General features: G+C 43.6%; 1 protein-coding gene across 1 annotated transcript in view; it reads right to left on the bottom strand.

Annotated features, from left to right (window-relative positions):
• LOC112956858 (rho GTPase-activating protein 22-like) overlaps positions 1-26837 on the bottom strand; it is a 45101-nt gene that overhangs the window by 14986 nt on the left and 3278 nt on the right. The window contains exons 2-3 of the mRNA XM_026050331.1: positions 24037-24236; positions 17773-17860 (exon numbers count right to left, since the gene is read on the bottom strand). Of these exons, the coding sequence (XP_025906116.1) occupies positions 17773-17860; positions 24037-24216 (268 nt within the window). The 5' untranslated portion in view covers positions 24217-24236. The remainder of the gene's footprint in view (positions 1-17772; positions 17861-24036; positions 24237-26837) is intronic.

Here is a 26837-nt window from a genome sequence, read left to right on the forward strand (position 1 = left end):
CTTGCCCCTTTTTCAAAGGCCATGGAAGACACTAAAGTCACTAAGAAAACGCAACCGACTTTCAGACTTCCCTTTTTATTCTTTTTACACAAATCACAATCATCAGAGAACCTGGACAGCTTTAGTATTTCAAAGAAGTCCCACTTTCCTCCTAGACATCCTTTCAGAAGCACTACAGACTTGACATCTTTTTAAGCCCAAATTCATAGCAGAAAGTGCTCCTCAGCTGCTGACAGCCTGTCAGCAAAGATCGTGAGGGCAAACGGTGCTTGCCCAAGAACTTGGTTTCTCCTACCCACCTGCCCCAGTTTGGAACTTTCCATCCACTGCAGTCTGAAACGCGTCTTGATATAGAGAAAAAGTCATGGGTCTCTTAGGAGGGCTAAACCTAAGAGCACACATTAATGGCCAAGTTAAAGAAAGTAAAGGAAATACTCACTGACAATTGTGATTATGTTGCATCATTTTAAAATGATTTTTCTTTGCAACAGTGCAAACTTTTTTTTTTTTTTGGATCATCTGACAGGAACAACTGTCCAGCATAAAAAATGTGAGCAAGTTCACATTTAAAGTGAGCAAGTACAGGAGATGGGAAAATACACATGAATCAACATTAACACACAGAAACACTGTCCATCCACCAGCCTCTAGCTTGGCCCAGGCCAATGGGAGATGACAGCGCCAGTGAGTAAGCCCAAGAAGGCTCCACTCTGGCTCCTGACTCCCATTCCTACTGGCAATCACATCCCTCACAAGCTTTCTCCTTGGGGCACATGTTAAGTGACTGAATCTAGAGGAGAGTGTAAAGGGATGATCCAGTGTACATACCCCTAGATCTGGTACCTTCTAGCTATTAAGGACAACTCTACTACAAAAAAAAAAAAAAAAAAAAAAAACACAGCTAAAAACAATCCTGAGCTTCCTCTAGCAGTTTTGATATTTCCCCGCTTCTCAGTTGTTTTGATATTTCTACTCCAGCAACCCAATTAAGATAATTCCTTGTTGGTTTGGGGTCTCTCTCTCACTCTTCTGGAGAAAAAAAAAGGGGGGGGGGGCATTCCAGTTCTATTCTGGACTCCAAGAAACAAACACCCTCTCCTCCCATCCCCAACACCACCTTTCCAAGCCCCTCTGATAGCTGCAGATAACCAGCTGCGCCCAGGAGGACTTGCACTTCGCCTGCCAGAGCTCTGCTACGAGCCTGGAATCCGCTCCCCAGTTAATCCTGTCTGCGCTCCATGTGCTAAAAGCCCAGCTATCAAGAGACAGGGCAAATGCAGCAACCCAAACGCCAGCCCTATCAGCCTCTCAGTCTCTAAATCCCACCTCTGTTCCTGCTGTAAGAATTCCCGCAGTGAAGGGGGCCTGGTTGAAGCCCCAACCAGGAGCTTCTGCCAAAGCAAATGAGCTGATCCCAACAGGGGAGCCAGTGCCAAAGTGGCCTTGGGAGCAGCCAACATGCCCTGTGCAGCCAGCACAGGAGCCAGATCTTGTGTGGTCAGGGACACCAGATCTGCCCCAGCTACCTCCTATACAACCTTTGCCTACACTGGCGGTTGCTTGGCTCTGTAAAGTACTGACCCCTCCAGGAGATAGAGGCAGAAAATGTCTGTTGGTTACGATCTCTGCAACAATATTAAAATCCTAAGAAATAAAAGAAAGTTCACATTTTGAGGAAGGCATTTTAAGCATGATGCCCACAGGTCAAACCAACATTTTTTTTCCCTCTTTCTTTTAAGGGAAGCACCCCAGACATGGACAGCACCCTCTGAGGCTGCCCGAAGGCTCAGCCCTGGTGGCATCACCCTCCTTTCCCCAACCTCCCCAGCCCAGAGGCTCCCAGGGCAGCGTGGCAGGGATTTACCTGCAGACTCCTGGCCGCAGCCCTTGCAGCACCGGAGCCCCATGGCAGGCGGCAGCTCCCCGGGCCGGGACACGGCTCGGCAGGCACCTAGGTGTGCATGGAGGGTACCAGGAAGGGCTTTTCACCTCCTGCAAAATTAGATCAGCAGAGGGATGGTGCTGTCGCGTGGTCCCTTCCTCGCCATGCAGCCCTGGGAGCCTCTCCGGAGGCGGGGAGGCACCGTGAGCCGAGCTGCAGGAGCCCTGGCATTCTTGCAGAGGTTAGCACTGCTCTAGCTGTGTTCAGTAGGCCTGTTTAAACACTTACTTTTAATTGTATTAACTTAATTAAATCACCCACCACAAAGACAAGATAAGAGCCTGGTTTTGGGATATGGAAAAAAACAATATCCCTAGAACAGACATCTGGCAGCCTTTGATCATTCAGTGTTTGCTTTCCAGACCCCTAGGCAATCAGCTGAAAGCGGCAGGGGCTCGGCTCTGCTGACCCCCTGCCCAGCAGCAGCCCCCTGCCCAAGGGGCCAGGATGGCCGCACAGCCCATGGGAGCTGCTTTGCACGGCCCCTTGCAGGAGCACTTCACAAAACTCTGCTCAAGTGCAAAGGTTCAAAAGGCACAGGCAGGACAGCGCAGGGGAAAGGTCTTTCTGCAGTCTGCAGCTCTTACTGTAGGTTTGAGCCAGCCCACATTACAGACACTTGTTAAGTAGAAGCAGCAAAAACACAGAGTGGAGGATGGAGGAGGAAGAGGACAAACTTTCCATCACCACCAAAAAGTGCTGGAGGAAGCTGCGATGAACCTGCAGGAGCGCTGCGAGGGAAGCAGGCACCGCTACTCTGCTTCCACCACATCCCTCCAAGAGAAAAGGAGACCCCATCTCAGATTGGTTTAGTTCAGCTTGTGTGCTTGTCAGGAAATGCCACTAGCAGATAACCTCTCAGTTTGGGCACCCCCCTAGCTCTGCCTTGCAGAAAGCAGCAGCAGGCACCTCTCTGGAAGGAGGTCGCCTCTTGTCTAGAAGCAGAAGGAGCGGACATGCACAAGCCACCTGCTCCACTGGCTGCACGCTGGTGGCAACGCTCCCGTGTTTCATACAAAGCCAACTCCAAAAAGCCCCCAGCAGGCATAAGGTGTCCAAGATCTGGAAAATTCACAGAAATCAACAGTAATGGCTGTCAGAGCAGCAGTAGATGAAAAGCATGGAAAGAGCATCCTGCCCTCCAGCAGCTCTGCCTGAGCGGCCAAGTTGGCTCCTTGGGGATTGTAACCAGGTCCCCCACCTCAGAGCAGCCAGCCAGGCTACCTGAAGGTTGCTGAAATTTAAGCATTTAAAGAAGCCTAAGGACTGCTAAGGACCACATCACCTGACACTGGCAGATAGAGGCTGCTGCAGGGTTAAACACATTCATCTTTTTACATTCAAACCGACAGCTTCAGTAAGGCAGGGTGCAGATTCTGCATGTATTATTACTGAAGCATTGCAAATCTAAACTCCCTTCACTGTCACAAGATATTTGGCAAACTAATAGTTTATTCTGTTCCTTTTTGATGATGCTATACTACGTGAGTAAACTAAATGGCCACAGAAGAGAAGAGCTGGGACTGCTGTTGAATCAGTTATTGCAGTAACCAGAGTGCATTTAAAAGAACAGTTTTCAGATGTGCTCACAGCAGAGGGCAGAGCCTCTGCCCTCCTCATTGTCCAGGCAGAATGCAACATCACCGGAGAGCATCCCTAGGCAACACAAATGTTTCAAGAGCACTTTGGAGTCCCTCCCTTGATTTCTCTGGGGGACAGTGATAATTCCAGTCACCTGCAGTATGAACCCAAGTCAACACTGATAGCTTTCAGAAACCATCCAAACCATCCAGACTGGCAGGGTGGGGATGGGGAAACAAAGAAAAAATGAAAACAAAATGAAAAACAAATAAAAAAGCTCTAAACACACACCAAAAAAGCATAGAAAAGCCCTTTTAAAAAAAGGCAAGTCCTATTAAAAAAATCCAGCTCATTGTACATAAAGAATCAAGCACTTAATTCCATCAAGGTAGCAAGAAGACTTTGGGAATAATCCACTGATGAGAGGTATGGAATTAATATAGAGACCAATCCGTCCCTAATGATACAAATACAGTCTTGAAGGATGGACAAAAAACAACCTCACAGAGATAGCTAAGAACCTGGTTAGGTTCTCAAATTGAACTAAAGAATTATACTAACACATTATAACATATGTATTCATATTTATGCACATATGGAATATCTTAAGTAGGTGTTAGTCTATTCCTACAGTAAAGAAGGTGGAGACATTTGCACTTTTCCAGCAAAATAAACCACCTGCTCTGCAATAGGATTCTTCAGGAGACTCATCTCTCAGAGACATAATTCATTCCATACAGCAGGAACTTTTCAGAGTGGGATTTCTGTAGTTCTCAATAAATTGACCTTTTAGGAATATGGCTAAGGGTGTGTGTCTTCTTAAATTGCACATATCAACTTCAGAGGACAATTTACAAGAGCAGGAACCCAGAATTCAACATCTAAATCTTGATTTCAAGTACTAAGCAATTAGATGGATCTTGCCAGAGCAGCAAATGCCCGTGAAAGCTACTTGTCCTGGCCAAGTTTCCCCCAGATTTGCTATATAGCCACCATGCTGTGCACTTTGTTTCTCAGCCATAGCTCTCAGGTTACCCATTGGAAAGCCTCAATTTAAAAGCTGACACATTCTCCAGTCTCTTCAAGTACATGAGAGAGTATTGGCCGATACTTTGGAAAGGAAAGCTGGCTGCTAAATACTGCTGTAGAGATGATGAACTTACACATTCAAAGATCAAGTTTTAAATCTGGGAACTAGAGCTAAAGGCATCAGTTTTCATCAAGTCCATCACTTATTCAAAAAGCACTTTGCAAGAGGGCAGACAGATACATTATTCTATTTCAACAATTCCATTCCAGATGGCAGAACTCACTGAAAGCTACAGGCATTTATTTTTCATTTCCTTACTAGGAAAAAAAAAGTCTTTTTCTGATTCCCAAATGTGCCAGAGTTCCATCTCTGGAGCTGGACAAATACTACTACTTATACTAAAAAGACAAAGGTTACAGAATTTCTTTTTCTTTTAAATCCCTAACTGGCACAAACTGATTGGAACCACATAAACGTTGGCAACGCCTTCAATCAGCAATAGGAAAAAAGGGGAATTGTGTTTCATATAGAACAGATCTTAGACAACTAGTGCAAAGCAGATGCACTTGTGAACAACTAGCAAATTATCATGGGCCAAACTGTGCTCCAAATATAGGAGAATTGGGTTAAAGTTCTTAAAATTTGCTTGCTTTGTTTGCTCTGCAAAGTTTGCAGATGGCTTTTTATGAGAAATTAGATTCAGCCTGGATTATCATCCTAGCAGGAGAGTCAGGGTTTGCCAGGCCATAGCAGCTCTCCCTTGACACAGCAACAGGCTGCAGAGGGGCTAGAGGGGAAATCCAGGACTGAGCTTCTGCAGCAAGATCTAGAAAGCGTGAAACTTGGAACGAATAAACTCAAAGGGGCCACAGGTGAGATGCTTGCCAAAAGGAAAGCACCAAAGCAGTGGGAGTCAAATTGAAAAACAAGTTCAGAAAATCCACTCCCAGTGTTGTGCAAGGAAGTGCTGCTACCGGCATCAGTGATTCCAGCGAGTTCCAGCTGGATCTGTTCCCGATAAAAGAGACCAGAACTTCTGTTAATACTGATATCTGATTTCAGCATCAGTGACTGTTTGAAACTAAGTGGCAATACAGCTTATTGTGCCATGTGGATATTTTTGCAGACTTACTGTAAAACACTCCCCAAACTCACAGACAGATTTTCCCTGATCAGCAGCATGCTCTGCTAGGATAATAAATAACATTAACAGATTTGGCAAAGACTAAGAGAGCAAGGCCCTTTGCACCAGACTTTCCTTCTGAGAGGAAGTATGAGCATTTTCTCCAGTAGCTGTCAAATTCAGAAAGCTGGGAAGAGATCTGACATACACCTCACACCTGTACCAGTTGTGTAGCGGAAAGCAGCCGCCTACTCCCGGTGCCTCAAAAGCAAAAAGAGCCTGGGCAACAATTCAGGATGTCATTTCAAGGCTCTGCTCTTCTCTTAGAGAAGTACAAAGCTTCAGCTGTGCTTGTGAAACAAAGATCGACCTCTGAGAAACTCAGGACCATGTTTGTTGTCCACAGCTGGGCTTTCTCCTTCCTTTCTATTTGGGGAGTCTTTTTATGTATCAACAGTACCAGCCTTGTAGCTGAGCACTCGGCCAAGCCTGACAATCTGCAGGCATTCCCAGGGGTATCCAAAAAGGCTAATTTAAAAAAGAGTTTAGGAACTCACTGCTCCACCTCAGCAGTGGACCAATGAAGATGAGTCCAACACTAGTACTAAGTGAATTTGGGTCTTAGGGAGAAGAAAAAATATCTTTGTCCATTTAATATCACAGGTAGAAGAGTACATTAGGAGTACCCAGCTCATATATATGCAAACATTTTAACTGCCCGAAAGACTTGCTTTCTCTCCTGTTAGAGCTAAGGCAAGAGTTTTCCAGACTACTATTTAGTAACATGGAGACATTCTGTGATTCTGTGGATGTTTGGAAGCTTATTCCACTTAAACTAGCTGTTTCCTCCCTTTTGCCTCCTCTTTAAAGAAAGCTGGACTATAAATTCCCATATGTCTTTAGCCACACAGTAGTAACAAAGACTTGTAAGGATCTGGATCATCTATTCCCAACAGAGACCAAGAAAATTAGCATGGAAAAGACCATCTGCTGGACCAAAGACAACCTTAGGACCCTCCAAATCATGTACAAACCAGAGGGTCTCAAAGACAAAAATCCATATCCAGTGTGGAGTGGGAGGATTCTTGCACCTGTGTGGCTAGAAGGCCACTCATCTGTGCATACACTTGTATTTGTGTTATGACAAGTAATCTTTCCCTGCTTTACACCACTCCAGGCTTTTTTTTAGCATAATTACCTTGGCAAGAGTCCCTAATGCAGACAAGGCCCTTAATCTCTCAAGTTAACAGCTGCCAGCACACCGATAAATCCTCATGTTAGAGCCACAGTTCCAAATCCAGAGAAGTCAACACAGGACACACAATTATCCCTCAGTGCAAAGAAGGGGTTGCTTATAACACAGCCCTTCCTCAGGCCCTCACACACACCCCATTCTAACATCAGATGCTTTGGATTTCATAGCTCTAATCTTTATTATCTCCACTTCTCCCCTCTCCACTCCCAAGTTTTTGTGAGCATCAGACAGCTGGTGTTTGAAAGCAAAAACCAGAGCTAACAAAAAAGCTTCAGGAGTTCAGCATGATTTACAGCATCTCTGGTACCAGGTGAGGGCATGGACATCAACTTTATCTCAAGTGGGTTTCAATTAGATGAGCAATGGTTTATGTATGTCGAGCATGCTGCCTAATCCTGCAGTTCTAAAGTAATCTATCTCCACGGGTTAAGATTCAAAGGCAAACTTTAAATGAAAGTGTACACACCAGGCTGTGCACCTGCCAGGAGACAGAGGGAAGACCCAAACTTTGAGAAAGTAAATATTTATAGCTGGATGAAAGCAAGCTGTAATTTCAAGTGACCTGAACTTCGTCTTCTTAATGGAAGAAATCACAGTTATCGCAGTTAAAGACCAAAGAAAATTAGAAAGATTATTCTTATCAAAATGTATTATACTAAACAGAACATAGCTGTGATCCCACTTTTTTTTTTAATACAACAATATATTGAGCAGAGTCTATGGTAGATGCTACGGAGATGTAAAATTTAACACTAACCATACAATAATAAAGCTCATGACACCATTAAATTCCAAACAGATTAGCGATACTTCAATAAGTGTTCTCAGCACTCAGCATGCTGAGCTCCTCTTAAAATAGTCTTGGAAATTAAATTGTTAAAAACACAAAAACAACAACAAAAAATGTTTAAAAATGCAACTACTGCAGGTGTTCATGGTCACAAGGAGCATGGTTTGAGATCTGGGATTTTACACCTCTTTAGAAACATACTGATAAAGTAATAAAACCAAGGTCGTTCCCAGTGTCATTAGAGAGCACATGGAGCTCAAGAGTTCTTGACTTGCTCAGCTCAGCCTGTTAATGCAGTGCAATGCAAATGTATGAAATCCTCTGGGTAGCAGAGGATATATCCAGGCAGCCTTAGAAAAGAACTGACTTAAAAGGCATCTGTAGCTAGATAAGTGGCAGAGGGAGTTAAAACTATTCCCAGAACAATAAAACAAGTGAAATAGAGCCATGCTGGTTAATACCTAGGTTGAAATGAAAGCTGTCATAACAACCTCCTTCAGGCTAAAGGCATTGAACCAGACCAACAGCCTCTGTTAAAGTTGCTCTAATTCAGTGGAATTAACTTCTCAACAGAATACACTGTTATCAGGAAAGACTTCTAATGTCCTACTATATATGTAAATCTGACATCTAAGAACGTACCAAGCCCACCTGTGCTAGCAGAGCTCATAAAAACCACAGTCCCCTCTGTGGTGCCCTGCTCTCAGGTCATCACATCCTGCCCAATGCGGAGACTGTACCAGCAGTTTCTCCATCAGGCCTGTATCAGATGGGTAAGCAAGCCAAGAGGAGCACGCCTAAGGGGAAGTCTAAGCCCAGGCCCGTGTGCAGGATAAGAATCTGAAAAACCATTCAAGTGAAGCACACTAGTCACTTGAGGACTCCAGGCTTGCTCTCCCACTCACTAGATATAATCACTTTGAATATATTCAAAGTAGCATGTGAAGGCTAAGGAAAGCTTTTAAAAAGAACTTAAAGTTGCACTGTATTTTACAGCATGACCACCTATTTAACCAAATACAAACCCTAAGTGTTATGCCCTAGGCAAGACGCCCTTGCCATATTTCCTCCCCCTCCTTCTGCCTGTGAAGTTTGGAAAGCCCAACACAAGCTGGTTCTCACTGATAGCACGCGAGTTATCCCTAAAGCATTTCAGACATAAACACCGAGAGGGTTTTGCATGTGAATCCTCACAGCTGCTTGACAACGGGCCAGCTGCCACTTCAAACTGGAATTAGTGCCTCGGTCGCAAAGCAGCGATTTCATAAACACCCCGGATAGCGCTTTACCAATTAGAATTCCTTTTGGATGCCCGGCTAGTGCAGTATCAGCTCTGCAGGCCCTCTCCCCTTGCACTTGTGTGGGCTGTGGGGAAAACAAATGTGTTTTCTTTTCCTTACCTTTGCTCTCCAGAATGATTTCCAGGTGGTATTTTCAAGGCAGCATTTTATAGGGAGCAGTTAAAACTACCAGCATAAGAGGTACCTCAGTTGCCCCAGAAGTGCTGCTGCACAGGGTGTCGCGATGCCGGGTGCTTTGGGGATCCCAGTTCCCTTCCCCTCCTTTACATGAGGGGTATTAAATGGCACCCAAAATCTCCTTCTGGAGCACTCCGGGGAGCAAGTATTCTGGTTTCCTTCATTCATGTGCCATCCTGACACAGTTTAGGTATCCATCCTCCTTTCTGTTCTCTTCTCAGTGGATGTAATGTGGCTGAAGCAGTTCCCCATGGAAAAGGAACAGATATCTCCAAATATATTTATGCACTCCACATGGTTGGCACCCACTGCACCCCACAGAACTCAGATCCACAGCACCCTGAAGCAGGTAGGAAGACTGATTAAATCCACTGCCAAACGTGGCAGACATTTACAGCAGTTTTGTGACCACAGCAGCAGGCACACTGCATAATTTCAGTTCCTTGCCCCAAAGTTTTATGTTGTTTAGCACTGTATTTTTATTCCTACTATTATATCAAGCATAAAAGCAGCATGAGCACCACAAGCAGATATATGCATCCTCCACCAGCTTCACAATCCATGGAGTATTGGAAAAATAAAAGCCTGAGACAGAACCATTAATATCCTCACCTGAAACACCATCCATCCCTTGGAAATTTATTTATTTTCTTCTCTTGGTATCAGAGCTGAAGAAAATACACACTCAGCAGACACTTTGACCCATAGAAAAGTCAAGTGCGGAAGGTTAAGAGGGAAACAGTCACTGGGAATACAGATGGAGAGGAGAGAGCAAACCTGACTGCCAATTATTCTGCAGTGCATTATATCTGTAACTCAATACAGCCACGTGAGAACAGCTTGGGACAGGAATTACTCCACTGAAGAGCACAGGAAGAACAGATAAACTTCTTATAAAGGGCCCAATCTCAAAAGACTCTTAGAGAGCCACTCACCTCAGTAAGATTATTTGGTTGGCAGAATATTTGCAGGGAATAAACTTGCATTTAGCATGATGCTTTATTTCTTCATGCTGATATTGACCTCTACATACAGTAGATTTTTAGAAGTAATGAAAACAAGTATGCTATGAACTACATTACTATATATTTCACTTGATTTCATCATGCTAACCTACCAAACTGGAATATTTTGTAGCCTGAAGGACCCCAAACATTGCGTAAAATGTGGAGAACTCATCCATGCTCATTGCAAGTGAGAACACAGCTGCTGCTGAAGTTTAGCACTGTTTAACCCTAGCAGCACCATGCCACACACACAAGCAGCAAGACAGCACCAAAGACTTATGACAAATTAGCAAAAATCAGAGAGAATCCAGCATACAGCTGCTCACTGTAACACTTTGACAAGCATAACCTCAGCAAACAAAGGTGTTCTCAAGCACAAGCGCTGAGAGATCTCTGCCAACTGCACATGCCCTTGGGTTTAATAAGTTATTCTGAGTACAGAATGCTGAGCTGCAGAGCTTGCTCTGGAACACCATCTCAGCGAGAAGAGCTCACAGTCTTACCCAATTTGCACTAAAAAGCCAATCTGCCAGGACCAAATTATGCCTTATAAACAAGGCCTTTGACACCCCAGCAATAAGGCACCATCCTTCTGCAAAGCCACACTCCTGCACATGGGAAAGGGCAGGCTACACGAAACCTTGTGCACCCATCTGACTTGGAGAAGTGCAATGAGTTGAGGAAACCAGCTCAAGAACAATTACAGTATGTACCTTCATCATCCCCACCAGCAGAGAAAAAGCTATTTGTGAAGCACCTTATGCCTCTTGTTCCTTTCCCAGCAGACCACGTGGAAGCAATGGAAGATACTAAACCCTGCGTTCTTGCTGAAAGCCAATGCGCGCATTAAAGAGAAAACAGGCTGCAATGCAAAAACCACCATGTTAATGCTCAACACAGACTGCTTGCAGCACTCCACCATGGTGCTGAAGGCCAAATTACTGACTCATCTCAGCAAAACATGAGGCTTCTATCCAGGGATCAAATGCAGATTTTCTCTTTTCTCAGGGCTGTGATTTCTAGGACAGCACTAGGCATACACTGTCACAGCTCATTTTCAGCCACACTTTCAATGCCCATGGGCCCACTGCATTGGCTGGAGACAGCATAATTTGGGGTAGATCAAACACTTTTAATGAAACAAAGGCAAGATCTTGTTTATTTCATGAAGCAGGATTTCTGCCTGCCAAGTGCAAACAAAACCCTCGGGCCTTGCATACGCTCGGAAAAAAATAAAGCAAAGCAAAAAGCAATTTACAGGCTGCAGGTGCCTCTTGATGCCCTCTAAGATGTTTTAAGATGAAATTAGGTGAGCCAAAACTTTCTTAACTACATAAAACCTCATGGCCCTCAGGTAGAAAGAGGGATCTGGTAACTTTACTACACAAAAGTCTGCAAGACCATTGGCAATAGTGTATTTCCCTGGTGGTGTAACCATGCAAACGAACGTTACAACTATTCAGAGGGGAAAATTTCAGTCCCTTTCCCGGGTTGTTCTCTTTTCAGAAGTATTCCTCAGTGTTATGGTAAAGACAAGTTGTCAAGGCGAGGATGGATCAGATCAGTAAGTATTACTTAATTACTTAATAAGTAATTACTTAAAAAGTAATTAAGTTTCATGTGCTAAAGTCTGTGTGCAAGAGATGAGCGGCTCTTAGCTTCCCAAATAATAGATTTTCAACTCAAATTGATTTCCATTACAAATCTTGCAATTCTAGCAACCCACTGAAACTTCTATTTGTGTTATGTTAAATGAAGTTGTCAAAGTCTGGATAGACCATGAAAATTTCCTCCCCCAGCCCTTCCTCTCCAATCAGATAAAGTGATTTCAGTAGAGCACGTGAAGAGTTACCCTGAGGATGATGATTAGTATCTTCTGGTCTTTCAGGTAAAGCCCTGAGGAGCAGCATAGGGGAAGCCTGATCAACCTCCTGATCCCCTCCTTCCCTTGAGGGGAAGTGGGAAATACCAACTCATCAAAAGTGGAAAAAAATCTGAGGATGGATGTTTTGACAAATCTTTAATGCTCTGAATGCGGAAGTAGGGAACAAAAAGTCAGACAGATGCCACAAAGTAGTTTGTAATCCCCAACTGAGGGCACTAAGCTAAGACTAGCCCCCTGCCATTCCAAGTGGCTTCCCCCACAGTCACTGCTGTACATACAGCCCCATAGGAGATGCTCTGTTCTTCCTTGAGAAAAAAGTAAATCTGGTTTCTATCCTAATATGAGACAGGCAAACGATTTGCATGGGAAGGTTTTCAAAGACTCTGGATTTTGGTGTCTTTCACTGCTGCTGAGGGCATTCATCTCCCCTCAGTTTGCAGCACTATCACATGGATTCAAACAAACCGAGTTGCTCACTCCAAGGACTTAAATCAGATGCCAAGAAATCCATGCAATCATATAGTCTCTCTGCAGAGCGCAGTATTAGCTTCACAGGCTGGGCAACAGCTTTGTTGGGGAATTCTCACTTATTGTTTTGCATTTTATTGTTCCCCAATGTGTCATCCAGAGTGGCTAATTTCCTCTCACAGGATTAATTCACACTCAAGCAACTGGGGACATGGCAAAACTGGTGACAGAAAATTATAAGACCAAGATAAAAAGAACCAGCACCATCTAGTGCCCACAAACAGGGGCGCACGTGTTAAGAGCAGACAGCAAAACACACACTACAACATCAACATTTTCTTGCACATTTGCACTTGGAAGTGCGGAGTAAGCGTAGCCAGAATCTCACTGCAACCCTGTGTCCTGCACATAAAAAGGGACTTGGCACGTGGCAGATCCACCTGGCACTATCCCAGTGCTAACATGTTACTGCCTTGAAGGTCAACCAAGCCATAAAGCAAAAATAAACAGCTCCCAGATTGCAAGACTATGCAAAACAGGCAGGCAGCTTTATCAGTGCTGAGCACTCCCTTGGAAAGTGAGAGAAACCTAAAACCTCTGCCTTAAGCTCTTTTTAGCATGGAAAAGTCTACCTGGTGCTGCAGAAGACGATTAATACTAGAAATCAAGGACAGTTAAACATTTCCCTGCCCTCAGCTGCTCTCTAGAAGATTTAAAGACAGGCCACACGGTGACACCAGCACTTGTGCTGCAGAAGCGGGACCACCAGCCCTCTCCTGCAGGTCAAGGCAACGCCACAGACTCAGCCAAGATGCCCACATTCCTACCTGTCAGTATTTCTCAGTGTGCCACTGGAACTACACTGGTTCAGTCTTTCCAGAAGCTAGCAATACTTGCTTTGCTGTCATTTCCTCATCAATATTCTGAGAGGTAAATATCAGAAGCCTAACTAAAAATCTCAAATGTCAACATCACCTTATATGCAGATCCACACAGGGGGTTGTCAGCAGTAAACTGCAGGAGAACATTTAATTAACATCAGCAACCTCAGATTACTGCTGTTAGAACAGTGATTTGCATCAAATAATAGAGCATGGAATGATACTTAAAGCATGAATTTCTAATCCTCCTCCCAAGTATTTTAATTACACATCATCTCAATGGGGGCAGAAGGGAAGTGCTACAGAAATAGCTAATTGGTCTTGATAAGAAGGACACAGGTAAGCACTACAGAGCAAACTGCATTTGGGCAACATTCACCCAGCTGGGACAAGACACAAACAAGCTGCCACTCCACCTGCTGCCTTGGTATTCCATCCAACACACAAGGAGAAGCTTGGGCGACCTGAACGTGTCCTACTGCATGCTCTTCTCCGCAAGGTGCTGCCCACGAGCCTGCCAGGCTCCCCACACTGCAAGTGGGTCACAACTACTGTCCCCAGGAGGGGGACAGACGAGTTAAGACTCACTCTCCTGTTCTGCCTTTCCTCATTTCTTACTTAGTACAGCGTGTAAGCAAGGCAGAGTGGAAAAGCTCCCACACAAGCCCTGCGAAAAGCTCCTGGGTGAGGTATCTAACACTTCCTCAGCCGAAGTTCTGGCAAAAGGCAGTCAAGCCCAGTGGCAAAGGAGCCACCCTCCTGAATGCGGACTGGCTGGGTAAGGGCAAGTGGCCTCTGCCAAGCTCAGTCTTCACCATTAGCTGCAACACAAGCCAGGGCTGCAGTGTCTAAAGCCTGGAGCATCCAGCACACACAGCCACTGTCTCGAGCTTCTTACAGCCTCAGCCAAAAGCTCTGGAGAGGGCTACAAGCTACTCCATTGATCAGAGGGCTTGGGATGTTACTTACTAGAGCACGAAAAGCCAACTGAAGTTTTCGCCGTAGACTTAATTTGATCAACCCATGGTCTGACTGGTTGAAAGCTATTTTTACACAGTCATAAGAACTAAGTGAAAGATGTGACAGAACACTGGGAAAGGAGCCAACAGGAAAGGGGAAAAACAAGATTAATCAATCCCTTAAGCAGCAGCTTGCAGTGAAGTCAAGTTACACTTCAACAAGACTGAATTCTTATTTTTGCAGAAAGACCTAGCTAAGATTTGTCACTGTTGACCTCTGCGGAAAGCATGAGGCAAGAGTAAGGAAGTCTCTGTCAGGGGCAATTAAGAGACATGGCAATGAATACTATGACTTTTGGACACATTTCCAAACATCTCAGCAAAGTTGCTTTCAATCAGAACATGGCATTTCATTGAAACACAAGAGGGCACATTTTCCTTGGACAAGAACTCCAGAATAACTTCATAATCAAAAATGAAGCCAACACCCCTTCCAGTAGTACCAGTAGTCATGGAGGGTACTCATCTTGTATGTGGGTGAAAGATTTGTGTCCTGGATCTAAACCTCATGCTCTAGAGTCTAGGTCTAAACCCTAGACTTGCATCTCCCATATCACAGGAGAGGTGTTAGGAACAAAAGCACCACTTAATCCTGAGAACAAGTCAGCTACACTTTATTACCAAATGCAATCTTTTCCCCAATTTTCCCCCAAGAAACAGGAAGGGTTTTTTATTATTACTGTTGCTTGTTTTTTCTCTCTTTTCCAGTCTAGAAATATCAACTTCCATGCATGATGACGACCCCTAAGCATTAAATTCTGAACTTAACTTCAGACCATGTTTCCAAGTTTCCCCTCTGGCTCCTAATGGACCCTGCAACATGACATCAGCCGTTGAAGTGCCTGGTTTGCTTTGCTATCCCAGCTTGAACTTCACGTCTCCCTCTGTCACAGCTAGTGAATGGTTTAGAACGGGTCCAATAGTTCCCTCAGACAAGAGATAGAGAACATCTCTGTCAAAGCTGGTATTTGAGCGAGTCCTGCTGCCAGACACAGCTCTGGATTGAGTGCAGAACAGCTCTGCACTCTCTCATGTCCCTAGCTAACCCTTCTCCCAGCTGCACCACACAGCTTAGAAATCCACTTGATGAAACATGAATAAAACACAATGTCCATCATTAGTTCTTGTTACTCAGCAGAAAATCAATACAGGCTCTGTTACAATGCAGGACATGCTGTTACTGCAGGTCCTGCGCTCCGAGGAAGCGGCCTGGGCAGCCAAGCTGTACACAGCCACAGCAGAGGAGGCCTGGGAAGATCCAAACACCCATTCCAGAAATCAAAGTGCTGAAACTCTAGCAATTAATCCCCAAATAAATCTTTTGGAGGTAGTGGCATTTGCTTCACAAAAGAGGGAAAAAACCCTCAGGTTCAGAGGAAGAATAATGACGGCACCTGAGGAGCTTCTCTCAGCAATGAAGGGCAAGGGCAAAACCCCAAGTTGAACACACACATGCTGGAACACACGACTGTCATGACCATGGTCTTGCCTTTTCTCACCCCTTTGGGGGGCCACTTTCAAGAGGGTTTCACGTAGCCACAAACATCCTTTCCCCCACTCCACTCAAATGTAGCCCCTTGGAGATGAGGATAATTCTTTTGCAAACTACAGCAAGACACAGTTACAGGTCAGGCAAACAAATGAAGAATGATCATTTACCAAGTCACATCAGAAGGCAAACTCAAGTTCGCAAAAAAAATGAAATTCAGCCAGGCAGCAGAATCATTTCATATCACTGCTAGGATACACGAGATCAATAACAACCAAAGCTCCACAAGGGCTTTCAGGACACAGGTCAGGGGTACCTCTGTAGCAGCACAGTGAAGCACCGTCAGGGGACAGATCACAGGACAGGTCATGTTCTGGCAGGGAATAACAGTTCCTAGGAGATCTCCCATGTAAGCAATTAAGCAACGCTGCCAGCTCAATGCTCTGTTGTTTGAGGGGAACAGGATTAGAAACAAAGCAATAACAGACAGCGTGCAGTAGTGAGAGAAAAAAAATCCCTTGTCCAAGCAGTTTCTTGTACATCCATCAGAATATTGTCACTGGAACGTATGGCAAAACCTTTTCTGCTGCTATAATTGAGAGCCTTACAGCAGAGCCTGTTTTTCTTGCGCTGTCTGATGCTAGTCAAGAGGAACATTCAACAGGCATTTGAAGTTCTGCCTAGTTAGACAGCAAGAAAAAGACCCAAAACACACAAGTAAAAACCTTCTGCCTCCAGCAGTACTATTTAGCTTGAGACTAACGAGCTCCACATTATCCATTCCATTTAACTGTAATTATGTTAGATTGCCTCTTTTTTGATCTGCTCTATCAGCAGCCCTAGCACTGTGGGGAAACAGATAACGATAAGGAGAAAGCTAGTCCATGCAGGAGAAACTGGCTGTGAAATGAAAGCATGACCGGGGCAGCGCATCCACACTGCTTTCACCCCAGGCACCTTGGACTCGTCCATGTTTCCAGGACCTCAGTCTTGTCTCACTTGAGCTTTGTGAGACAGCTCAAGAAAACACCCTAGTTCATCTTTCACACTCACATAGTGCTGCTAGTGGTGCAGCTGCCTCTGCAGAACCTGCCTCCTGGAAGCACCCACAAAACAGACGAGCTTCAGATTGACATCTCGAGAGGGTCCATCTCCCTCCCAGATGCCATCACAACGGAACGGAAGCAAATCCCATTGCTCCTGGACTGCTACAGGAAACCCTGCCCTAAATATACTCTGGAGCTAGTCCATGGAAAGCATTTATACAGGAGCTAAAAATCACCAAAAGTCTTTAATTAAAATTATGATAATTAAATTTTCTACCTAACAAAACGTCACTCTTCTTTCTTTCCATGGAAACTTACTTATTCTTTTAAGGTAAAAGCCAAATATTTGGAAGTCACATGTTTTTCAAATTGGGAAAGTGCACTAGGATATCTAAAATAAATTACATCCAGTTACTACATGCACATTTTCCATTAATTCCAGCTCTTGTGTGTGTCAGCTTCTCCCATGACTCATAACCAGAAAGTCAGCTTGGGAGACCACACAGAATTCTAAGTGACATCGTCCAGCCAGGGAGCCCCCTCCAAACAGAAAAGCAAGGGGCACGACCCACCTTTCCTCCTTTCTTCAAGGGACACCCCGGCAGCAGTGTTTCCAAAACCACCACAAAGCAGCCTGTGCAGCCCCGGGTCTTTGTAGAACAAGTGACTTGTGTGTCAGATGGCTTAGAAGTTAAAGTGAACCTTGCGGTTCAATTATCATTAATGATGGCTGATAGGAATGATGTTAGGCACAAAATACAAGGAAATGCTGGCCTACCTGGGGCAATTTCAAACAGATGTTTCCCTGGTTCATCAGGATTAGGTGGCAGCTCATTCACCTGATTGCCTTGCAGTGGAATGAAACCCTGTAAGGGACACAAGCAACAGTGAAGGGGGAACGGCCATGAAGAGGGCAAGAAAAGGAAGATAAATACAACAGGCTTTTGGCAAATTTAAGCCCCACTCTCCCAATGAGTCCTCCTCCTTTTCAGTCACACAAGTTTTGAGCGAAAAGAGATTTAACTGGCCATGCATCTCACCTGGCCTTTCCCTCACATAGGACACTTCTGGGCTATCCTCTGTAGTAATTATTTTCTAAGCATGCACAGGAGATTCCTTTTGGTTTCCACAGCTAAATATCCTTATTAAAGTTTCACCTGCAATCACTCTTCTTCATCTTTTAATTTCTGAGCTCTGGTCATCTGAGCTTGAAAGCAATATGAGGTGCCTGCATTTGTACTTTAAGATTTCTATTTAGGTATCTGAATAAAATGCCCTCCTTTCAAGAAATTCTCATTACTCAGAAGCTTCCAGGGTGATATCTGAAGAGAACTAATTCAGATTTGTGAGACAACAGGACTGCCTTGTAAACCCAAAGCCTACAGTTAACCTAGAGGACTGAGCCCCCTTATTTTCCAATCTAAACACTGCCAGAATTCGGATTCAGTTTTAATTTGAGCCCATATGTCATCAGCACTATGCATTTCAAACGCAGGATTTCTTTTCCACAGTCCACAGAATAACGTCTTCAATTAAAGTGGGCAAAAAAGTATCTATGGAGAAGCTGAAATAAAAAGAATCTAGGAACCTCTTGTCCAGTAATACAGACAGAACAAAAGGGACTTTTTAGACACTGTTATTTCTCTATTTTTTCATCTTTGACATTTTGAAGAATTTAACTGACATTCTTTAGAAACTATATTCAATAAAAAAAGGCAGAACATAACAAGCCAAAAGGCATGGACAATGCAATTCCTATTTCTGCAGGAAACTGCCCTGGAATAACACCTGGATCTATCTAGATATATAGCTTTTTAGCTTATACGTGTATAAAAGAAATAAGCAGCCGAAACCATGTGACATTGCTAATAAACACACACAAACCATCCTCTCCCTCAAACATTTTGGAGACTGCCAAATTCAAGAGACAGGAAAGTATAACTGGTAACTGAGATCAATCCCAGTTATGCTTCTTGTCAGCATCCAGATCTATATTAATGAGTAATATAATTACAGTGTTTCATAAGACACTCTCCAGGACTTCAACTGATAGACCACAACCTATGGCCTTTGCAATCTTCTTCATATAACAGAGAAGCCAGTAATTTCATTTTCTCATTGTATCTGTTAGGGAATAATTTCCCTTTGCCTCTTGGTAAAAGATCTTCTCTACAGATGTTTTACCTGGAGAAACTGCTGTAGCAAATCATGGAGACAGCTGGTATTAAACGTAAACGAATGAAACTTGGACTCTTTGAGTCCCAAATGTTCAAACTACTATGTATGAACTACCCAAGCAGCCCTGCTTGAGCTGGAAAATATTTTCAGCTGGAGAAACAGCTTACTCTACACTTACTCTAGCAAACATGACCAAGCCATAGCTTAGCTGAACTAACCCTTAAACACAGCATTTCCTAACTAAAACAGGCTCTTTTTAATCCTTTGCAGAAATTATTTCATATACCTACAGATATTTCACATTAAATGTGAAATATATGAATAAAACTGAATATAATGTATATAGACACACATTGCACACATACATGCAAAGCAAGTTGCGGGTTGACAGAGGAAAAACCATTTCAGTCCTCACTGTGCAGTGATATTTGTGAACAACAGCTGAGAGTGCCTCGGTGGTGAGCAGCTGGACAAGAGCTGCAGTGAGCATGAGGGTGCAGAGGGGTTACACAGGCCGCCTGCACTCACTCGTGGGCAGCAGCAGCAGCACAAGGACACTGTCTGGCTCGTTCAATTAAGCTCCTTCTCTTCAGTGACTCCAGTTAGCAGCCTGACAGACAAAACAAGGGCTACATGAACTATGCTGCCTAATACACTGCAGCAGCAGGGAAAGCAAGTGGCTCAAATGGCACAAAACCCTTTTACAGGCAGAGGGAAGAACTTGAATAAGAAATTCTTTATCTCTTGCAAGTCTTGCCCTAGGTCAGTAGCACACATCTCCCCAGCTCTCTAGATATGGGAGAGTCAAAGGAGCATAAAATTCTGCTGAATTCAGTGCTGAGTTCAGACTTACATGGTGTCCTCAGCTACGCGTTTACTCTAAGCTGAGGAGCACTCTCTTCTCTCCAGGAGCCCTGTGTTCAGAGAATCACATTTAATTGTAAGAAACAGGTACTAGACCAGCTACACACAACCACACACACACTATTTGCCTGGGGGGAACCAAACAGGCTGCACCTGACAGGGAATCACAGCACTTGGAAGAGACTCTGGAAAACCTTGGAGGTGGTACAGCAGTTAAAATACTCAAATACCCTGGCTCCTTTGTAATAGGTGCTACACAAGCAACAAAAGGAGACATCTGAGAAGGATTTTGACTGAGATAACCAAAGAAATTATCACCTCCCCTTTCTGTCATGCCATCTGAGGTATATTTAATGCTTCATCCAATAGAGCATCTGCTGTGTAAGAGAAATATTTTCATAAAATTGCATCCTAACATGCTAGTTCTGTTAGTGATGCCCTTCTACCAGATTTTTTATTAGCTGGCTATAAACACATGTGTGTGTGTGCAGGGGGCTGGTAGTGCAGAAACACACTCAGCCCAGGCATTTGGCTGATTTTTCTCTCTGCAAGCCTGTGTATTCATGGCTCCACAGCACAGCCCAATGGGCAGGGGAAACTTTCACAGTGCTGTCAGTAACACCTCACTGAGTGAAATCAAAACCTTGTGTTTCCAATTCACTTGTATACCTGTAACTAACCACAATCGGGAGTGCCTAGTGAAAAACAGTGTCTGCTGTGATATTCTTCACCGTGTGTGAAACGTCTAGTGCTGCCTGTAGTCAACAGAAGGACAGGGAACATTTTTGTTTGTTTATTTTGCAGTTATCTTTACATCTACTGGAGAATTTAACCCTTTAAGCTACTTTGCTATCACTAATCTCTACTGCATCTTCTGCCATATTCATATTTACTTTATATATACACTTTACAATGGGAAAGCTCATCTGCTCTAAGTGTTTTCTTGTCAGTGTCTTCCAATTTTTGATGCTTGAGAAAATAAACTACCCCTTGCACAGCCTGCTTTCTTCTTGTACTGAAGAATATATGCTCTGAATATAACAGAGTAGTAGCAACATTTGGCAGGTGCTTTGGGAAAGGGGCTATCACTTCCCATGTCTGCAGAGTGCCCAGTGCAACAGAATTTATTGTTTTTGCATTTTGCCACTGAGCATGTATATCTGTCTAGGGTTTAAGACCTAGCAGAAAAGAAAGAGATGAAGAACTAAATGCAACTTAAGCATGGTGGTTACTAAAAAATTGTGATTTGAGGGCGAACTCCAAAAGGTTTATTTCCTCCTCACTGTGAAAGGTTACATTGTCCCCAACCTGCTAAATTAGGCTTTCAGTCATGCACTCCTCCTTCCAGATACAGACATCATACGTGGCTAAATTCATATTCCTAAAAATTTGCACAGAAGAGCATTAAATCCCAAATGGCATCTAAAATATAAGCCTATTCCCAGTCCTGCATACTGCCACACAACAAACCTGCCATGTGCTACCCACACAGATCAGCCCTGAGCAGCTGCTCATCTCTGTCTGCACGAGGATGGATTATCTGGGAGATAAGGAGTCCCAGCTGACTAAGTAAGAGTTGCCCTCCTGCTTCAGCATCCTGGAACTTCATAGCTCTTCCTGACAAACTCCAGTCTCGCAGATAACCATGCTAAAATTTGGAGGTCAGTCTAGGATAATCAAACACTGGTTTCCAATGGATGCTTTTTTCAGTAGAAATCTAAGTGAATCCATAGCATAACAGGCTGAATAATCAAGTAGTTGCTAACAAAACATTACCCCCTCATGCTGGGAATTATGGAGTAGTGTTCTCCCTCATGGGCTTGCCAGAAGCCCATGATAGAGTTTTAAGAGGAGCTTACAGTATTTTTCCTATGGAGAGGATTACGTCAATACAGATATTGTAGATGAGTGAACACCCAGGTCTATCAATCTTTATGATTTCTGAATAAATAAAATAGCAGCTTCCAGAATGCTCAATGTCATGCAAAAACTGCTTCCTCTGAAGCTCTGCCATTGATGCAGAAGCAGGACAAGTACCACACAGTTGGGAGGATTTCTACAGCACAGCTTCCAGCTCCCAAATCTAAACTTCATTGACCATGGAAAGGAAGGACAGCCCAAGCTGAGCAAGAACAAGGTTGTTCGAGCACTAGCCTTGCACCTGGGAGATGTCAGCCAGGGAAAAACAAACCACCACTGGCCTGCACTTGCTCCAAAGACTGGCCACAGCCTGAAGAGGCACAAAGAACATTCAAGAACACTATGCATTTAGCTGTAAAAGGTACTCAGATACTGTGAAGACAGGCTGCAAAAGAGCAGCAAAAGACACAAAGAGAACAATAAGCTGAACAGAAATAAACGCAACAGCTGTATTTTTCTGAATTTTGCTTTTCACAGCAATCAGCAGTTGCTTAAAAGACTCATAACTTCCAGATTTCTAAGAATCTCTCGACAGTCGCAGGTTCTACCAAGAGTTCCTTCGTTAGGGAAAACCTCACATGACAGCCACACTGCTGTGATTCCAGGCAGTGATTAACAGAGCTTTTACTGCAGTTAAACAACCCAAAATAGCACATAAAAAATAGTAACATACCATTTTCTCTAATTAGATATGCTCATCAGGAAAACTGTCAGACTACCAGGAAACACATGATTAGTCCAGAGAACCTAAAACTGGGTAGTGCTTAGGAATCTAGTAGGAAATACTGCTACTCTGTCAAGAGGTAACCAGCAGGCCAGTAAAACCACCACACATAAAAGCCAAGAATATCATTGCCATATTAAATCAGGAAATGCAACCCACCTACACGGAGCAAGCTTGTTCAGCCTCCATGACTCCAACCTGGAGCTCAGTGGATATTCAGGGAGGGGAATTGATTGCTGCAGGAAGCAGCTAAGGCTGAAAAATCAGAAATATTCAAGGAGGGACTACATACGTATAGCTGACAAACATCTCAAATATTACAGCTATAGTATCTGAAGGAGCCTTAAGAATTAAGTATATTAGGGATTCCAATACCTTCCAGCAGAGGGCAACAGCTAATATGACAAACTGCCCTGTATTTATTACCACAAATTTGCCACATCTGCCTCTGCCAGATGACAGACACAGTTACAAGGAAGATACACACTGAAGACCTTACATGGCAGAAATAAACATTACGTATAATAGCAAAAACAACAATTATCTCAATACTTAGCTTGGTTCAGGCCTTTCTCCAAAAAGAAACAAGAATTACAGGATTATAAATAGCAACAGAACAGAAAGAAGAATCTCTTGGTGAACTCAGAACACACTTAAGAGGAGAAAAGAGTGCAGCAGCTTTCAGCAATTCCTCATGGCTAAAGGAAAGAACTGCCAGTCCCCAAACCCAGCTCCTGCAAACCAGTTATAGCACTATCCCTCTCCACAAAGCAGGGCCCTGATAATATTTCACTTTTTACACATATTTCACTTTTTACACATTGACACATTCAAACATTTTTGCAATAATGTAACTTGGAAGAAGTTTCCAAGTTCATTTCCTGTCTGTCTACTTCATCTTGCACATTTGCACATCTGATAGGGACAGCAATTTCTTTCTCAGCTGCTTCACAGCTTATAATTATTACCGTTCTCTCCTACATGGCTATGTTCTTACTAAACTCTCTTCCCTGAACAAAGAGGGTACTGTGTAAATGACACCCTATACAAAGGCTCTTGTCTTTTATCTGGTGGATGCATAAAAGCTTCGGTTGGTCACTGAAGAAGTGTTTAACTTCAGACGTAGTTAATTACTAATTTGGTTTGTTTTCAGAATCTTTCAGCATGCCCTGCTGTATAAACAAACACCTTCTGACATCTCCTGAGCACTCATCTGGGTCTCCTTGCAGTCTTTCTTGCCTTTGAACCTTCTCAGTGCTAGAAGCAATTGGAACAAGCTCTCAAAGCCACATCCATGACCTATGCAGGGTCAGCAACAAGAACGCCCTACATCTCTCATACCTACAGCAGTCATACCTGAGGTTTGGTTTCCTCCTCATCTTTGTAGTAGAAGAGCTGGTCCCCACGCAGAACAAACCACCGCGGCTGCCAGTTCTTCATAATGCTTCTTTGCTTCTTCAGCCAGCCACACTTCAGCACACGGTCTTGTGGATTGGGAGAGGATGGTCTGGAGGAAGGTCCAATCTGTTCACCCATCACCAAACTCTTCGACCGGGCTAGAAAAAGGTAATTTCAGAGTAAATGAAACACAGAAATAAGGATGAGAACATCCACAGAGACCAACTTGCTCCACAAATTCTAAGACAACAGATGACTACATGTAGTCGCTCTTGCTCTCTCAGTTAGGTATCTGCTTTTCACAAGATATATAGTCTAACACTAGGCAAATATCAACTTTTTTGCATTACGTATGCTAGCAACCTTCTAGGTTACATGATATCTCCATCTCTGCCTAAGACTGCACTGCTCATATCAGGCTTTGGTTGTAGCAAGTCATAACATGCCTCCAGATCAACATGGGAATAATGATACTGCTCTCTCCATAAGGGAGATTTACCCAGAGAAGATATATTTGTGTGGTGAGGGGAGACTGAAAGAGGGAAGGAGAAAGTAAAAAGAAATATTCCCACCCCCTACCACCACCACTGGCACAATCAGACAGTGGAATTAATTGCCAAAGGAGGAAAAAAAAGTTTCAGGACTTTCAGGAGCAAGAAAGACTCAAAAGGGCAAGACTCAGACAGAAAACATTGCTCCAGAGAATTATTACAGTCACTGGAGTAACTGAAGGATATTAAAAAACCCAAATCCCTACATTAATCAAGGCTTCCTAACTCTGAAGGAGAAAACAAAAACAACAATAAAAAGGCACCCACAATAAAAACAGAACAGGTCTATCAGTTTTATCTATGGAAATGCTTCTGTTGGGTAGGAAATCTATTGCCCTTTCCTTTCTCAGTTCTTCTCCTCTCATATTCGTACAATAACACTGTTGACACGCGGGTCATTTGTAGCTATTCTGAAGGAGTAAGTAATGATTATATATTGCAGACAGCAATGGCAACAGTCCTTTAGAAAAGGCAGACTGGGTGATCTAAGTAGTCTTCTCCATCTCTGCTTGGGTCTACTTTTGGGTCACTTTCTTTCATTAGTACTGACGTGACCCTGTCGTGATTCTGTGCTCAGTCACCTCACCGCACAGTTTACAAATGCCCAGGTTAATCTGGCTTCAGCTTAGAGCCCAGTATCAGTAAATACACAGCAATGATGGCTTGTCCTAATAAAGCACTCTGCAAAACGCAGCAGCTGCAAGACACACAAATAGCTAGCTCAATTTAACCAAAATTCATCTTAGTCCTTCATTAGTGACATTTTCCAACAAACTTGCTATTTAAGTAACCCAGTTCTTCTCAATCACTATTACTTTTACCTATCTAAAATAATAAGAAACTTCTTAGCACAGAACTCACTTCAAACTCTGCTGTATTCGAGTTTATTTTCTAAACTCACTCTGTGCTAGCCAGGCTGCTGGGCTGGGGCAGTTTCAGCTCCGTAAAGCATAAACGGAGACCAGCTCTTCTCTAGCAAGCAACATCCTTTCATTTCTTCCTGGAAACACAGTGCCCTCTAGCAGACAATTAGAAAAATCTACCACCAAGCAATTCTCCCCCTTCTTGGAAAAAAAAAAAAAAAAAAAAAAAAAAAAAGCATAATGATAATAATTTTTAAAAAATGACTCCCTCCTCCCAACTTCTCACATTTCCATGTGCAGTGCATATGCCCATGAGGATTTCACTGCAAGAACATCTTGACCCTGTCCTGGGCCACCTTTTACAGCAAGGACCAAGCTGACATTTGGGTCAGACTGCGCAGCACTGTGGCTACAACATGCCTTATTACAAGCCAGAATTTGCTTGCCCATAGAAAGCTGAAGCATTTCTTGGACAAGACCGGAGGCTTTAGCCAAGCCGAGGTGCAAGCCCCGCTCCAGAATGGGCCTGCTCTCCACGCTGGGGCACTCGGGCAGCCCTGCTGCCCCGCTGTGACAGCGGCACCGGCCCGGTGCCTGCATGGCCACTAGCCCTGTGCTGTTCGTAGCCTTGTCCATCTTCCCTCACTTCTCCTCCAAGCAGAAACTATCCCTGCGCATGTGGAAACAGGCTACCTCTATTTTAGGTCAAAATCTATAGCTATATTGACACAGTGCTCCCAAGAGAGATCAAATGCTTGGACTCAAAGCAAGTTCTCACAGCTTCTCATGCACTGTATTTATTGTTCCTCACAGGGAAGGGTTAAGATTTTTGTGATCTGCCGCTGGAGGAAAGTTGTTATACCCCAGCTTTGCCTTTCCTTGGCTGTGACTGTAATAGTTAATTTCATTATGGAGATGCTGAGAAACCTCATCTGTAAGTCAACACCATGGATTAGATAGAAATTTTTAGCAGGAATTATTTATGGCTATTAACAGCATTGACGTCTATATTGCAGTTACTGTGTTCTGTGAAGCATGCATAGAGGTCAAAAGGAAACTTTCACGGATGAACATGGCCTGCCTTTTAAGCAGCAGGTGTCCAATACTACCAGGAGCAAATACCTGCTTTGATAACCTGATCCTTTACATCAAGCCCCTGGCTCTTAATGGCAGATATATCTTCCCAGTGCTCATCTATTTAACAGTTATGGAATCAGCAGAGCATAAGAAGGCAAATCAATAAATTGGACTCAGAACAACTCAGCAAATACTTTATATGCTCTGTCCAGTAACACCTTCTCAACAACCCCAGACAGTCTGGTTTTGCTTTTCATATTTTCATTAA

This window comes from Nothoprocta perdicaria, unplaced genomic scaffold (genome assembly GCF_003342845.1).
Source record: "Nothoprocta perdicaria isolate Ctin4 unplaced genomic scaffold, notPer1 scaffold_110, whole genome shotgun sequence".
Classification (NCBI taxonomy): Eukaryota; Metazoa; Chordata; class Aves; order Tinamiformes; family Tinamidae; genus Nothoprocta; species Nothoprocta perdicaria.